The sequence below is a fragment of the Silurus meridionalis genome, chromosome 17, assembly GCF_014805685.1.
Source record: "Silurus meridionalis isolate SWU-2019-XX chromosome 17, ASM1480568v1, whole genome shotgun sequence".
In the NCBI taxonomy this organism is placed as follows: Eukaryota; Metazoa; Chordata; class Actinopteri; order Siluriformes; family Siluridae; genus Silurus; species Silurus meridionalis.
The window spans coordinates 26,610,897-26,626,165 of record NC_060900.1 but is presented as its reverse complement, the minus strand read 5'-3'; the positions used below and the strand labels follow the sequence as shown (position 1 = coordinate 26,626,165).

General features: G+C 39.4%; 1 protein-coding gene across 2 annotated transcripts; it reads left to right on the top strand.

Annotated features, from left to right (window-relative positions):
• The first annotated feature begins 3,099 nt into the window (after positions 1-3,099).
• On the top strand, positions 3,100-11,493 carry zgc:113363 (uncharacterized protein LOC791449 homolog). Of its 2 annotated transcripts, XM_046872370.1 has the most exons (5): positions 3,100-3,212; positions 4,307-4,442; positions 6,118-6,260; positions 7,815-8,042; positions 9,447-11,493. In XM_046872370.1, the coding sequence occupies exons 3-5, from the start codon at positions 6,239-6,241 to the stop codon at positions 9,701-9,703; spliced, it is 507 nt and encodes a 168-aa protein (XP_046728326.1). In that variant the 5' UTR covers positions 3,100-3,212; positions 4,307-4,442; positions 6,118-6,238; the 3' UTR covers positions 9,704-11,493. The 2 variants fall into 2 exon arrangements, with proteins under 2 accessions (XP_046728326.1, XP_046728327.1); XM_046872371.1 differs by lacking the exon at positions 3,100-3,212 and having other exon boundaries at positions 3,591-4,442.
• Positions 11,494-15,269: the final 3,776 nt, after the last annotated feature.

The window sequence follows — 15,269 nt, the reverse complement described above, 5'->3', positions numbered from 1 at the left end:
CAGTGCGTTTGTCGACCCCAGAGGGTTAATTGTGTGCATCATTGCGGATTTCAGTGCTGGTTTGAGACTTGGTGCATTAGTAAAACAAATCAAAGTAAAAGTAAAAAGTTGCCCGAAACTTGTCTCCACCTCTTGTCTCCACCTCTTCTCCCTGCAACCGCACCCCTCCACTGCCCTCTTTCTCATTCACACACATGTACTCTGTCTTACTCCTACTGACTTTCATTCCCCTTCTTTCCAGCGCATACCTCCACCTTTTCGGGATCTTCTCCTCCTGCTCCCTACTCTCACCACAAATCACAATATCATCCGCAAACATCAAAGTCCATGGAGACTCCTGTCTGACCTCATCCATCAACCTGTCCATCCCCACTGCAAACAGGAAAGGGCTCAGAGCCGATCCTTGATGCAGTCCAACCTTCACCTTGAACCAGTCTGTCGTTCCTACTGCACACTTCACTGCTGTCACACTGTCCTCATACATGTCCTGCATCACCCTCACATACTTCTCTGACACACCTGACTTCATCATACAATACCACAACTCCTCTCTCTCCACCCTGTCGTACGCTTTCTCTAAATCCACAAACTCACAATGCAGCTCCTTCTGACCTTCTCTATTCTTCTCCATCGACATTCTCAAATCAAATAATGCGTCTGTGGTGCTCTTCCTCAGCATGAAACCATACTGTTGCTCACAGATGGTCACCTCTTCTCTCAGCCTGGCTTCTGGTAAAAAAAAACAACAAAAAAAACGTACCAGCACACTCCTTACACGCTTTACTCCGCTACAAATCCTATTTTTTTTACTTCTTTAGTGTCCAACTTCTCCTACAGCTCCTCATATGCCTTTTACTTGGCTTTCACCACATCCCTCTTCACCTGCTGCTGCATCTCCTTGTACTCCTGCCTACTTTTCTCATTACTCTGTCAATCCCAATCCTATTTCTCCAACCTCTTTCTCCTTATGCTCTCCTGCACTTCCTAATTCCACCACGTCTCTTTATCTTCCTTTTACTTTCCAGATGTCGCACCGAGTACCTTCCTAACTGTCTCCCTTTTTACTTCTGCAGTAGTTTCCCAATCATCCAGCACCTCCTCACCACCACCGAGCTCCTGTCTGACCTAAGAGTGCACTTGTTTATGTTCTTCCCAGATCAGAAACTTTCCAAACAAATTTGGTTATATAATTTGGTAATAAAATAATAATAATAATAATAATAATAATAATAATAACAATAATAATAAGTGGGTGTGGATTCAGCTGGAGAGGAAGCTGCTCACATGTTGCCAGATTGTGCGGTTTTCAGAATATCTGATTATTTTTACATTACGGAATATTTGAGTCTTGATTAAAGGTACAATATTTGCTCTGGTTTAATAAGATCTACACATCAACAATGCTTCATTATTATAAATACACTATAAAACTGAAGGTTGGTAAAGACCTGATCAAGCACACCTGAGTATACTCCATGAACATCTCCAGATCCAGATCTCACCTTGTGCACATGGTCATGCTGGAACAACTTTGTGACTCTTAGGGCTTTTTATAGACTGTGTATAATTTTATACAATTTTATATCCTTTATTTTAAATGTACATACACTACATTTTCAAAAGTATTGGGTCACCTGGTTGTAAGTACAGTATGTGATTTTTGAGCATTGCATTCCACATTTAGTCCCAATTTACTCTTATAATTTCCTCCACTCTTCTGGGAAGATGTTCCACTACATTTTGGAGTGTGCTTATGGATATTTGTGTTCATCAGCCACAAGGGTGTTACGAAAGGCAGGTACTAATGTCGGTGAGAAGACCTGGGGTGCAGTCAGCGTCCCAAAGGTGTTCATTAGGGATGAGATCAGAGCTCTATAGCAGGCCACTCAAGATCTTCCTCTCCAAAGCATGTAAAACAGATCTTCAAGAAGTTCCATGCTGGAACAGGTTTGGGGTTTCCAAGTTCAAATAAATGCAAAATTGTATTAGAGCGAATCTAAAGTGGTAACAGGGAAAGAACCACATATAGCAGAGAACATCAGGTGACCCAATACTTTTGGAAATATGGTGTATATCATATAACATACATATACTCTCTTTATGTATACTGTACACACATTATGCACATATAAAAATTTTTCCTTTTCATCGATAAATTATTCATATTATTATTATTCATCTATTTATCTAAATTGTTGCTTTTCTGTAGTCAGTGAGCTTCATACCTGAGCACCATGTGCCTCTCGGGTGAATGAAACAAGGTCAAATACAAATGTAATACAAATAAGAAACACACCCATGGCATTTGAAAGAAACCCATATTCAGAACAACTTACATTCATACACTAAATTCTCATTTATACACTAAAAAGTTTTTTTGCTAAAGAGCCCACTTCAGTATTTCAGATAGACACGTCCTGCTGTAGTTGTCGTTGCTGCTGTTGTTCTTGATGTTTAATTTCAGACTCGGGATCCGAATCTGGATCAGATATGTACGGCTAGATCTGATCTAGATCTGATTGCAAACCGTAGCTCATTTAAAACTATAAAGTTTTCGTTCCTGTTTTATTTATAGCGATGATCTGCTCATGGCATGATAGTGTGTGTATAGTGTGTGTGTATATGTTGTGTGTATACTGTGTGCATACTGTGTATATATATATATATATATATATATATATATATATATATATATATATATATATATATATATATATATATATATATACTATATGCAGTGTCTTCATATGTGTGTTTATAGTGTGTGTGTGTGTGTGTGTATACACTATGTATATACAGTGTGTGTTTATGTTGTGTGTATACTGTGTGTATACACTGTGTATTTACTGTGTGTGTGTGTGTATATGTTGTGTGTATAGTGTATGTATATGCTTTGTGTATGTGTGTGTGTGTTATGTCACATTTAAAGACAATAAACCTGATCCATTTCATTGCTCTGTAATCCATCCCCCCCATCATCTGTTGCCCCGCCTACCCACACGGGCCCCCACTGACATCATTATGATTCTCAGAAGGAGATCCGCCCCCTTCCCAACCCCTGACTCCGCCCACCGCGCAAAACCATTTCGGACCGTCACCACCAAACTGGCAACACTGGAGTCCCGGAGCTCGCGCTCGCACCGGTGCTGGAATTCACTCTTCACACATCTGGATCATATTCAGACTCTCAGACTGGCTGTGTTCAGGACTGGGTGAGATACATTTGTATATATTTTTGCACTTTTTATTAGCAAAAATAAATGTATTTTGCTGTCACTTTATTTCAAATGGATACCACATTCAAACCAGTCTTCATGTCTGTAGTCTTGTTGTTGTTGTTGTTGTTGTTGTGTGACAGAAATGTGTCAACCACCCAGTTTGTTTGAAAATGTTTCAAACAAATTGGGTTGTTTTTTCTTAAATATTACAAAGCTTATATATATACAGTGTGTGTATACAGTGTGTGTGTATAGCATGTGTATAGACACTGTGTAAAGTGTGTGTATAAAGTGTGTGTATATGGACACTGTCTGTATGTATTGTTTTTTTATATTGTGTGTATACACTGTGTATATACTGTCTGTGTATAGTGTGTATAGACACTGTGTGTTATACTGTTTATATACATTGTATATACTGTACATGTGTGTTTGAACTTAGTTTTATTAATATGGGAAATGTCCTTACTTGTGAATCCCACACTCGGTTTTGAGGGTTTGGGTTTGAGAAACGTCACAACACGCATCACAAATCACTGACCCAGGGTTCGTCTCTAAATAAATCCTCCAGAGAATATAAAGATATGTATATATGGCATTTAATATCCCACCATATAATCTATTGTTCAGTGTAACTTCCATGTCAGTCAATTTCTCATAACAATTAATAACAGAAAGATGTAGAAAATACATGAAGTCGCAATAAATAAGCAAACAGTAGATGAAGATATGAAGGTTGCACTGGAGAACTCGGTTCAAACAGACGCAGTGTCTCCTGAAATATGAATCTGGTTAGAGTTAAGGTGATTTTAAACCAGGACACATATAGAGCAGATGATGATGATGATTATGATGATGATGATGAACATTCAGAATCACAGAGCACAAACATCTGAGTAAGCGTCTTTTATTTGCAAAAAAGTGTGTGGTTTGTGTTGATTTGGTGATTCTGTGACTCATTTAAACCCTCTGAGACACTCACATCATCCAGAGGATCTGAACTGTAACAGGGTCGTTTGTGAAAATGAACCAGACATGTGATGTAGTCCCATTACATCTTGTCCATCTGATTCTCTCTGTGTAATCAGAGTTAATATCGGATGTCTCGTTCGGAGACAGAAGCCATGGACGTCCAGCAGGAGGGCGGAAAGGATCGAACCCACAAGAACCCTCTGATCCAGGCTGAAGGCAAAGTGGAGACACAAGCCATCACACAACAGTCAGGTCAGTAATTGCTTTGGTTTTGGTATCTTCTGTCTTTGGTTTAATAACAAAGCAGAGGGTCAGAGCAATATAGATATAGTTGTACAGTAATCCCCCCCTTTACAGAGGTTCGAATCTCGAGTCCCAGGTTTATCATGGAATTTTCCGCATAACTAATTAGTCACGCTGATTTTCCCTGTCTCTCGCGGAGAGCACCATAGACCAAAACACTTATAGGGAATTGTTTTTATGGAGTTTTATGTTGAAATAATGAAATTTATTAAAAATATATAAATATTAATTATAAAATGAAGTAAAATGTTAATACAGTACAGTACCGTATACATAAAACAGCATCCTGGGGTGGCGTCCGTTTATCACGTTTTTCGGTTTACCGCGATAAACGTGGGATTACTGTATAGATTTGGAAAAAACTACTGAATCTTTTAATGGCTTTAGGTAGCATAGTTTCTTTCTGGATCCAGAGATAAGTCAAACCGTGCAATCAGGGAGGGCTTTAATCAGGGAGGTGACCAGAGAACTTGAAGGTCACTCTGATAAAACTCCTGAATGGAGACGGGAGAAACCATCACTATCTCTGACGCTTTCTACCAAGGCATCTAAACTGATAAGTCACCGTTCCTTAAAATGCATCTGTGCATTTCCAGGCTATCAGGATCAAAAGAACTCTGAGGCGATGATGAAACAAATTCTATGGAATGATCAAGCACAATCTGAACTTGTCATCTTAAACGTTACACGTGCAGGAATCAGGTGCTGGGTGTCACCTGGCCATTTCCATGCAGTGAAGCAGCATCGTGTTGTGGAGATATTTTTCAGCTGCAGGAACTGAGTTAATGGTGGAGCTTTACCTTGACGGACAAGACAACATACGACAAGCTTGTGGATGTTAAGATTTCTCCTCGGTGCCTCGGCATTAAAGTTAACGATGTGCTGCATAGATTTTTGCCTATTTACAAAGTGAACAATAATTTGTGAGCAATATTTGATATAGATTGATTTCTCCTCTATGAACTGTTTCTTAGCACCTCTGCTGCTACGTGAAAACGACGTATCACAAGACTACGGAGACGGAGGCTCGTCCTGAGAGTCACATAGAATACAGATTAACATGGCAGAGGTAGAGCTGTAACTTCCTGCAGACACAACAGGAAAATATATCTGGTTTTATTTCATCTTTTTTTTCTTTTGCATTATAAACGTGTGTATGTGAAAGCGCCATGCGCATCGCACTGCGTCGTGATGGGGTGAATCGTATCGTATCGTATCGGTAACTGCTTGATATGTACCTTTAATCGTATTGTTGGCTATGCATCGAGATGCGAATCGCATCAACCTCAGTTATGGAGATGCGCAGCTTTATTGTGAACCATACTGAGTGGCCTAATACATTGTAAAATTCTGGAGAAATTCGAATACAGCAATTTTTTCTTTTGGCAAATTAATGGGGGACAATGGAATTTCAGGAAGAGTAGAAACTCTCAGATGTTGCTCTTCAAATTGGAAGGTTGTGAGTTTAAATCCCTCACCATCCCTCACTCATTTTAAGGCTCTTGAACTGCTTATAAATCTCTCTGGATAGTAGTGTCTCAAGGTTGCTCTTGTGCATTCATTCCAGCAGCAGTATGGAAAAATCAAACACTTCAGCTTCAGTGTTTTTTCTTTTGATTGACAGATCCTGGATCAGCAAACCTTCCGTGTGCCAATGGAACGGTTACGGGGGAAGTAATGACTCTTTAACAGACATCGTAATCACGAATGAGGATGCTTTACTGCTTCCAGACCATGTGCCAGTGATGGTGCACCAACTGGACAAAGGTAATAATAAATAAATAAATATATAATAATAAATAAAACAGAATGCAAAGACTTTCTAATCTCATAAACTGATTTTATTCACACTAAAAAAAAACCACGTCAAATGTTTTAAATAAGGAAATGTACAATTTTAAGGAAAGAAAAATATTTTTTTTAATGGCTGCAACACGTCTCTAAAACGTTGGGACGGGGCAACAAAAGGTTTGGAAAAAGTACATTTTATTAAAATGAAACAGTTGGAGAAACATTTAGTAACTAATGAGGTTCATTGACAGCAGGTCAGTAGGATGATCGGGTTTAAATAGTGTATCTTAAAAACGCAGAGTCTCTCAGAATTAAAAATGGGCAGAGATTCAGCAATCTGTGAAAGACTGTGTCTATAAAGTGTGCGACAATTTCAGTTCAGTTCCTCAACAGCGAAACAGTTTAATATCTCATCGTTTACAGTACATGATATCATCAAAACTTTCAAAGAATCTGGAGAAATCTCCAAGCGACAAGGGTTAAATTCAGTATTGGATGGGTGTGATCTTTAACCCCTCAGGTGTCACTGCATTTTCAAACAGTGATTCTGTAATGGAAATTTCTGCATGGGCTCATTAACAGCTCCAGAAATCTTTGTCTGTGAGCACAGTTTGTAAGAAAAAGCAAAGCAAAGAAGAAGGCATGCGTGAACATGATCCAGAAACGCCACCATCCTCCCTGGGCCAAAGCTTATTTAAAATGTACTGAGGCAAAGTGGAAAAATGTTCTGTGGTCAGACAAATTTGAAAACCATGGACACCACATCCTCCAGACTAAAGAGGAGAGGGACCGTCTGGCTTGTTATCAGCTTTCAATTTAAAAAGCTGCATATTTGATGGTATGGTGGTGCATTAGTGCCTGTGGAATGGGCAGCTTGCTTATTTAGAAAGGCTCCATCAATGCTGAATGGTATATACAGGTTTATAGCAACAAATACTTCCATCCAGAAAATTCTTTTTCAGTGACATTTCACCATTTGAAAACATTTAGCGAAACCAAAAATACAACAAAGGACACCCAGAACTGTTGTTCACTTAGAATCCTGTATCAGACACATATGGGACAACATTCTTCTCCCAAAATTTCAGCAACTGGTCTCCTCACTTTCCAGATTTATATGGATACACAATGGTAAACATGGCCATGTCCCAACTTTTTTGAAATGTGTTGCAGCCATCAAAATCAAAAAGACCTTGTTTTTTCCTTAAAATGGTATTTATTATTCATTTATACATGATATATATTTTTTTGTTTTATTGTGCACAGAATATGGATTAATGATATTTGCAAATCATAGCATTCTGTTTTTATTTATATTTTACATCGCCCAACCTTTTTTTGAAATTGTGTTTCAGAAAATAAAATCGCTTTTCATTTTCTGTTTGATTGATTATTACAGAAACTGGCTGCATGTAAACATCACTCCGTTGTGTGAATTTCACAATCATTTGCAGAGCGACACTGCAAATGAGCTGCGTGGGACATCATAGGGGAAGTGACATGTCTCTAATAAAACTGTTTCTGTTTCAGAGACTCCTAGCCCTCTCAATGGCCTCTCTCCTCCAGACACAGTGTCTAACAAACCCCGGCCTGTTTGTACACCACCTGCTCCGTCTACAGGTCAAAGGGCAACTGATTCTGCCCACATGCCCAAGTCCAACGGGCATAACAACCCCCACAAAAAGCTTCCCTCCACCTCCAAGAGCCAGCAGAGTTTGAAAACGAGTGCTACTCAGATCCAGGAAGCCGCTGGTGATGGTAAATAGTCCATTCAGAATATAGGCACTTATACATGGATGTTGAACATCCCATTTTAGATGTGTTATAATAAGCTTTACTCTTCTGGCAATTTGGAGTGGGGTGTGGGGATTTGTGAGACGAAAAACATAGTGAGGTCACGTACTGGTACTGATAGGAACCCTGGGTTGTTCTATCTCATTCCAAAGGTGTTCAGAGGAGTTGTGGGCTTGTCGACATTTGAGTTCTTTTATTCCAAACTTAGGAAACGGTGTCTTCATGAAGCTCAGTTTGTGCACACATTCTGGGGAAGAACCAGTGGTGAGGTTGTTATGATGATCAGGTGTTCACAAACCTTATGGCCACTTATTGTAGCTTTGTTTGACTCTCAATCCGTACGCTACATAGAGTCTGTGTTGGAAGGAAGAGGCCTCAGCGGGCGTGTTAACTGTAAATAAGCACTGGTCCTTATCTGTCTCCGACACGGGCCTGTGGCTTTATCTTTGACCCCCATGCTGCCTGCTAGACATTTCCATTTGATAGCGCATCACTGTTGACTGTTTTAAGCCTAAATACATTTGGCTAATCTGAAACACCCACAGTTGGTATTTCAACACTAATGTTATGTTATAGATCAGGGATCATAATAAGATCATGCAGAATCAATAAGATCCAGGATGTGTTTATCATCTCTGTGTTCAAGTGGTGGACTGTAATAAAGTGAATGTAATGCGTTACTGCACTGAAGTAGCTTTTTTACGTATTTGTACTTTACTGAAGTGTTTCCATTTTGGAAGACTTTTACTGTAATTTCACTACATTTCCAAGTCAAATATTCAACTTTTTACTCAACTACATTTTGCAAAATCATTTGTTGCTTTTCATTTATGAGAATAAAAATTTAACCGGTCAAACCAATCAGGGTGTATCTACTGATCACCAACATACAGTTCAGCATCAGTTCAACATCAAGCAGAACATTTAGCGAGGAATAAATGATAAAGAATCTCCAGACTCGAACTCGCCGCAACACACGTGACCTCGTTTGTAGGATTTTTTTAAGGTTTGGGTTCATGATCATTGTAATAGAAATCAGTGTTTGAGTCATTAATATGATTCTATTAATAGATCAGTGTGCTGAGAGTCACATTCAAGTCTTTTTTTAAGTTTTTCTGATTTGAGTAAAGAGTCTTGTGATAAAAATGATAATAAGAACATTATAGTTATAATAAATCATAGTACTTTGGATACTTAAGTTCATTTGAAGGCAAATACTTTTGTACTTCAAGTGAAAGTTTAAAGAGACACTTTTACTTTTCTGGAGTCACATTTTACTGAGTGGATCTTTACTGTAACTCAACTACATGATTTGTGTACTTCGTCCACCATTAAATCGTTGTCCGATGTGTGTACGTGTGTATACAGACTGCTGCGTGCACTGTATCCTGGCCTGTCTGTTCTGCGAGCTGCTGCCCATGTGCTCGGCCGTGGCTCAGTGTCTGGCGTGCGGAACGGAATGTGACGCTCTGTGCTGCTGTGGCGAGGCGTGCGGAGGCCTGGCATGTTGCTCTGGTGACCCCTGCACCGCTCTGATGGACTGTGCCATCATGGAGGACTGCTGCCAATCATCCGATTGCCTGGAGATCTGTCTGGAGTGCTGCTCTATCTGCTACCCAACTTAAACTGCTGCGAAAATGACGCCGACGTTAGTGCACTTACACAGACGATCTGGAATGCGGCATCACACCAGCGTGTCGCGTGAAGGTTTGTTATGGAGGTCGCATGCCGTGTTTATACTGTAGGCCAGTGAGAGGACTGAGATCATGGTGTTGATACTGTGTGAGAAATGAATCACTGAATTTCAAATCACACACACAAAGCAAAGACGATGAGGGCAAAGTGTGGAGTATTAAAGGATGTGAAACCTACTGTATTTAAGGAATTCATATTCATAAGCATGGCTACTACCGGATAGTCTTCAATGTTCATTGCTGTGTTTTATTTTTTTCTCTTTCCTTGGGCGGGTCTGCTTTTTCATGTGGAGCACATTTGCACTTGCCCACAACTGGAATCTCTATTTAAGTTTGTAAGATCATGGTCAAAACAAATAATCCTACAATCGCTCTTTCGTTTCATTATTACCAGAGATCTGATGATGCTTCATATGAACTGTTTCGTTTTTGTTTTTTCTGAAATGATATATGCACTCTAATCCGTCCGAGCACTTCGTCAGCTCCTTAAGTTATGATTTGATGTGACCTTTTTTTTTTCATTTTGCATACGAAGTTAAAAAGGCTTTTGTTTTCATAATTATGCCTCCTTTTTTTTTTTTTTTTTTTTTTTACTTCATTAACTCTGAACACTGAAACGGAATAATCATCACATCTACGTGTTCATTCTATATCCAGACTGACACATTTAATTTGTGAGTATTACACTTTCAGTGCAGATCATCAGTAAGCTTGGTGAAACTAGTGTCAAAATAGCCTGGAATCAAGAGACTGCATATTCATCTGCACGTGTAGAATTTCACAGGCGTCCTCAAGCCCATTACGCCCTGAAGTGGGTTCAGGTTTGGGCATTGGGCACTGCACTGCATAGAGAAAAAAAACAAAAGTCGTTATGAAGGTTGAGGCAAAAATGCCTCTGGGGAAGTGGTATATATTGTTGTTTAAGACTCTGGGTTACTGATCGGAATGTGTGAGGTTTAATCCCCAGTATTGCCAAGCTGCCAATTTCGGGCCCCTGAGCATGGCCCTTAATCCTCTGCGCTGTATCATGGCTATCATGTGCTTGGACCCCAGCTTTTTAACATCACTGGGGTATGAGAAGAAAGAATTTCGCTGTAATGTACATGTGACAAGTATATAGCTTCTTTCTTTCTTTTTTTTCGTTCATTCGTTCTTTTCTTTACTCTGCAATGAAGTTCCAAGTGAAGCTTCATTAACAAACCCAAAAAAAAAAAAAAAATGCACAGGAGTTCAGAGAAGCGATTATTCAGAACATGATACTACTGATCAGAAAAGCATCTCTTGTTTACCTGTAAAATATTTACCTTCCCACTGTGTGTTCATTTGCTCTAAATAATGTAAAGAACCAGATCTCTGTGAGGAGCATCAGTCAGGGATTTGAGGACATTAGGTCCCATTCCTTTGCCTAAAGTTACAGTTTTTCTCAGTAGCTTTAGATCGTTTCTAAGATCAGAAATGAAATTCTCGAAACTTTTCTTGTTGCTTTGATCAAATCGCGAACGCTTTGGTACATCATTTAATGGATTGTGTACGAGTGTCTGCTGTTTCCTACAGTATCAGTTGTTTATGTTCATGTTGATCAAAATACATTATACTGGTTTGACCTGAATAGTTTTAACCCCCAAAAACATCTCAGCATCAGTTCATTGTGTACGTCATTGAACGCAAAATGTTTAAACCAGTTTTCAGAATCTGTCAAAATAAAATTTCTATCAAACATACATTTTTTTGTCTTGAATTCATGAATTGTGCAGACGAATCTTGAATGTCACCAATGGAGGCGAGTGAACGGCATCGGATCTTCTGTTGATCAACTCGTCCTCTAAAACGGGTCAAAGGTGAATCTCGTGAACCTTCATTTGGCGCCAAAACACGTAATTACAATTTCTGAAAAAACTAAACAAACGAACACTAGTGCAGTACAGTAAAAGTGCGAATCCTGTCCGGTCTTTTGCAAACAAAATTGCAGATACGCTAACGTGATCATTTGTGCTGCTGAAATTCATAGCCACCGTCAGAAGAAATTCAGACTCGCGCATTTTCAATCATTGGAACCCAAACCGTAGTTTACATCAGGAAACACTGAAACCGTGAGCCGCCATAATGACGACACGACTAAACATTTTACCATCTTGTTTGTGAACAATAAAAATAAGGACTTGTTATTCTGATGGTGATGAGATGCTCATTGACACAAATACTTACTTTTTAGAGATGAACTGAGGATTTTGAGAAAGGTACAGGCTTTTGCAAGAAATCCAATGTGTGCAGTTTGTACAAATTGTTTTAAGCAATGCTCCAAAGCAACTGTGAAAAACTGTAGCTTGCAGTGTTTAATTTACTTATTTCATTCCCAAAACCATAAGACAATTACAAGGAAACGAATGTAAATACGGATTTAAAGTCGCATAGTGTATAATGCACAATTACTATCAAGACCCGGAGCAAAACAGGAAGTTTTGGAACCGAGAATGTAAAGAGGAAACCTCTGCGATTAGAGCTATTTGTTAGATGATTTCCTCCTGCCATCACTTTCAGGACAAGTATTGAGGTTTGCGCTTTGATATTCAATGACGTCTGGTGTATTGTTAAAATCCGGATGATGTACTAAAGCATCTGGAAAATCAAGTTTGGATCCTGATTACACTTTAGATGCAAAATAAAAGTAAAGAGTACAAGGAAAACCTTTTGGGTTTGTGATGTTCTGGTGAGATTCTACCTTTTTTGGGCATGAGGTCAGCCCTTTACTCTTCCAGGTGATCAAGTTCCAGGTGATAGTTCACCGGTGCTTGAGACTGCACCTGAAATGCGTTTCTTTTTGGGACTTCCCATTCCAGATTTAGACCCCATATGCCGGTATAATAAGCGCTACTTTTCTGGGGAGGCTCTCCACCAGATTTGGGGTGTCGTTGTGGGGATAGAGAGTGGTAGCCCAGTGGTTATGACCTTGGATGTCTGCATGAAAGGTCAGGAATTCAAATCCCAACACCACCAACTTGCCACTGCTGGGTTTTTGAGCAAAACCCTTAACTCTCAACTGCTAAGTTGTATAAATGGGATAAATGTAGGGTGTCTGTCAAAATGCCATGAATAAAAGTGTAGACTTCTGGATATAATACACTTTGGAGAAAACTTTGGATCATCAGTTAAATCCCAAATCCCAATCCCAGCCCCACGAAGCTGCCACTGGTGGGCCCCTGAGCAAGACCCCTAAACCCCATAGCTGCTCAATTGTATGAATGAGATAAACGTAAGTTGCTCTGAATAAGGGGCGTCTGCCAAATTTCATAAATGTAAATGTAAGTGATATTTAAAAGAATATACTCATGGTGCGTTAGAATGTCTGAGATGCAACCACTGATGCTGGGTGAGGAGGTCTGGTTTGTTCTTGGACTGAGGTCAAGCTTAGGAAACTGTGTCTTCAGGGAATTAAATTTGTGCATGTTATGGCAAAAGAAGCAATAGTCAGGTTGATAGTCTGGTCTCCACAAACCTGGTTTCTGTCCTATTCTACTGAAGCACAGATACTAGATAGTCAAGTGTATGATGGAAGCCGAGCGAGCATAGAGAAACATTTTGGGACCATCCCCCCCAATTTAGCTCAGATTTGGCCCTAATACAGTTGTACCAGACTGATACAACCTCAAAATTTACTTTTACAGTTTGGCTCAGTCGCTTTGGAGCATTTCTCAGATCAGAAATGAAAATCTCAAAACTACATGTTCAACCTCCACATCACTTAGTCACATGTGCTCATCACAAAAATGTTTCTCGCTGCTTTGATGAAATTGCGAACGCTTTTGAACATCATTTACTCGATTGTGTACGAGTGTCTGCAGTTTCCTACAGTATCAGTTGTTTATGTTCATGTTGATCAAAATATATTCTACAGGTTTCACCTGAAACATTTTAACCCCAAAAACATCTCAGCATCAGTTCATTGTGTACGTCATTGAATGCAAAATTGATGAATGGGCAGATGAATCTAGAATGTCACTAATGAAGGCGTGTGAACGACATCAGGTCAACTAATAATCAACCAGTTCTCTGAAACGGGTCAAAGGTGAATCTCGTGAACCTTTAATTGGCAACAAAACACCATTACAGAATTACTATTTCTGAAAATGGACGAACAACCGAGAAACGAACAAACACTATTAGAGTTTAGTAAAAGTATGAATCCTGTCTTGTGCAAAAATTAAGGATGATTTAAAGAAACGTTCCAAAGCAACTGAGAAAAACTGAAATATTTGCAAATCACGGCGTGCATTTCTCAAAACAATTTGTACAAACTGCACAACACAATGAATTTCTTGCAAAAGCCTGAACTTTTCTCAAAATCCTCCGATCATCTCCCTTAAAAATGTTTAGTCGTGTTGTCACTATGACGACGCACGGTTTCAGTGTTTGCTGATGTAAACTACGGTTTGAATTCAAGGCTGAATGTCTTCAGTACAGCATCTATGAATGTGTTCGTTTCCTGTTTTTTAAAATAACTGTAATTCTGTGTTGATGATCGGTCGATCTGATGCCGTTCACTCGCCTTCATTGATGACATTCAAAATTCGTCTGCACAATTCATCAATTCAACACATTCACAAAAAATAAAGTTGAATAGAAATTTAACCATTTCGCATTCAATGAACTGATGCCTAAATTTTCTGGCAGTTGAGACCATTCAGGTGTCATATAACCAGTAACCACTATAATATAATTTAATCAACACGCCATAAACAACTGATAATGTAGGAAGCAGCAGACAATTTTACACGTTCGATTAAATGAAAGTACCAAAGCGTTCACAATTTGTTCAAAGCCACGAGAAAATGCTTTTCTGATGAGCGCAAGCGACGACATGACCTGAAGGTTCAACGAGCAGCTTTGAGAATTTCGTTTCTGATCTGAGAAAATGCTCCGAAGCTACTAAGAAAAACCGTAAGCTATAGTGGGCTATAGTGAAGCGTCGCTTAAAAACTGCGGCTCATGTTCATCCCAGGAGCACTACGGATGTTTGGGACATGAAGATATTTTTAAATGATGCTGAAACAGACTCTGAGAGGCAGGAAGTGGGCCACGCTTCACTCTCTCGTGTGAGATCATGAGGTTTGTGCGCCGGTCTATTTGGGCCGTGACCTCTTAGAGAGCTGGCAGATTGGCTTGAAAAGGAAGAGACCATGACTCACTCAGCACGATTCTCACAGCACAACATACATCAGACGCACAGTTCTGGAGCATAAGCCATAAAAGTGCAACAAAAGCAGGCGGTTACCACTAAAAAGAACAGGGCGTGATACAGGAATTTTATTTGGCTGTGGGCTAAAAGCAGAATGCAAAAAAAAAAAGCATTATTATTATTATCTCCTGTCTTTCCAAGCTCTTGTGATCATGCACAGTGTAAATGGGATGAACTCTGTCCAGTAATAGAGCTTTGGATTTTAGCATGAACCACTGGGCATAGGGTTGTGTTTTGAAACACGCTTTGGGGTCCCAGTTTCAG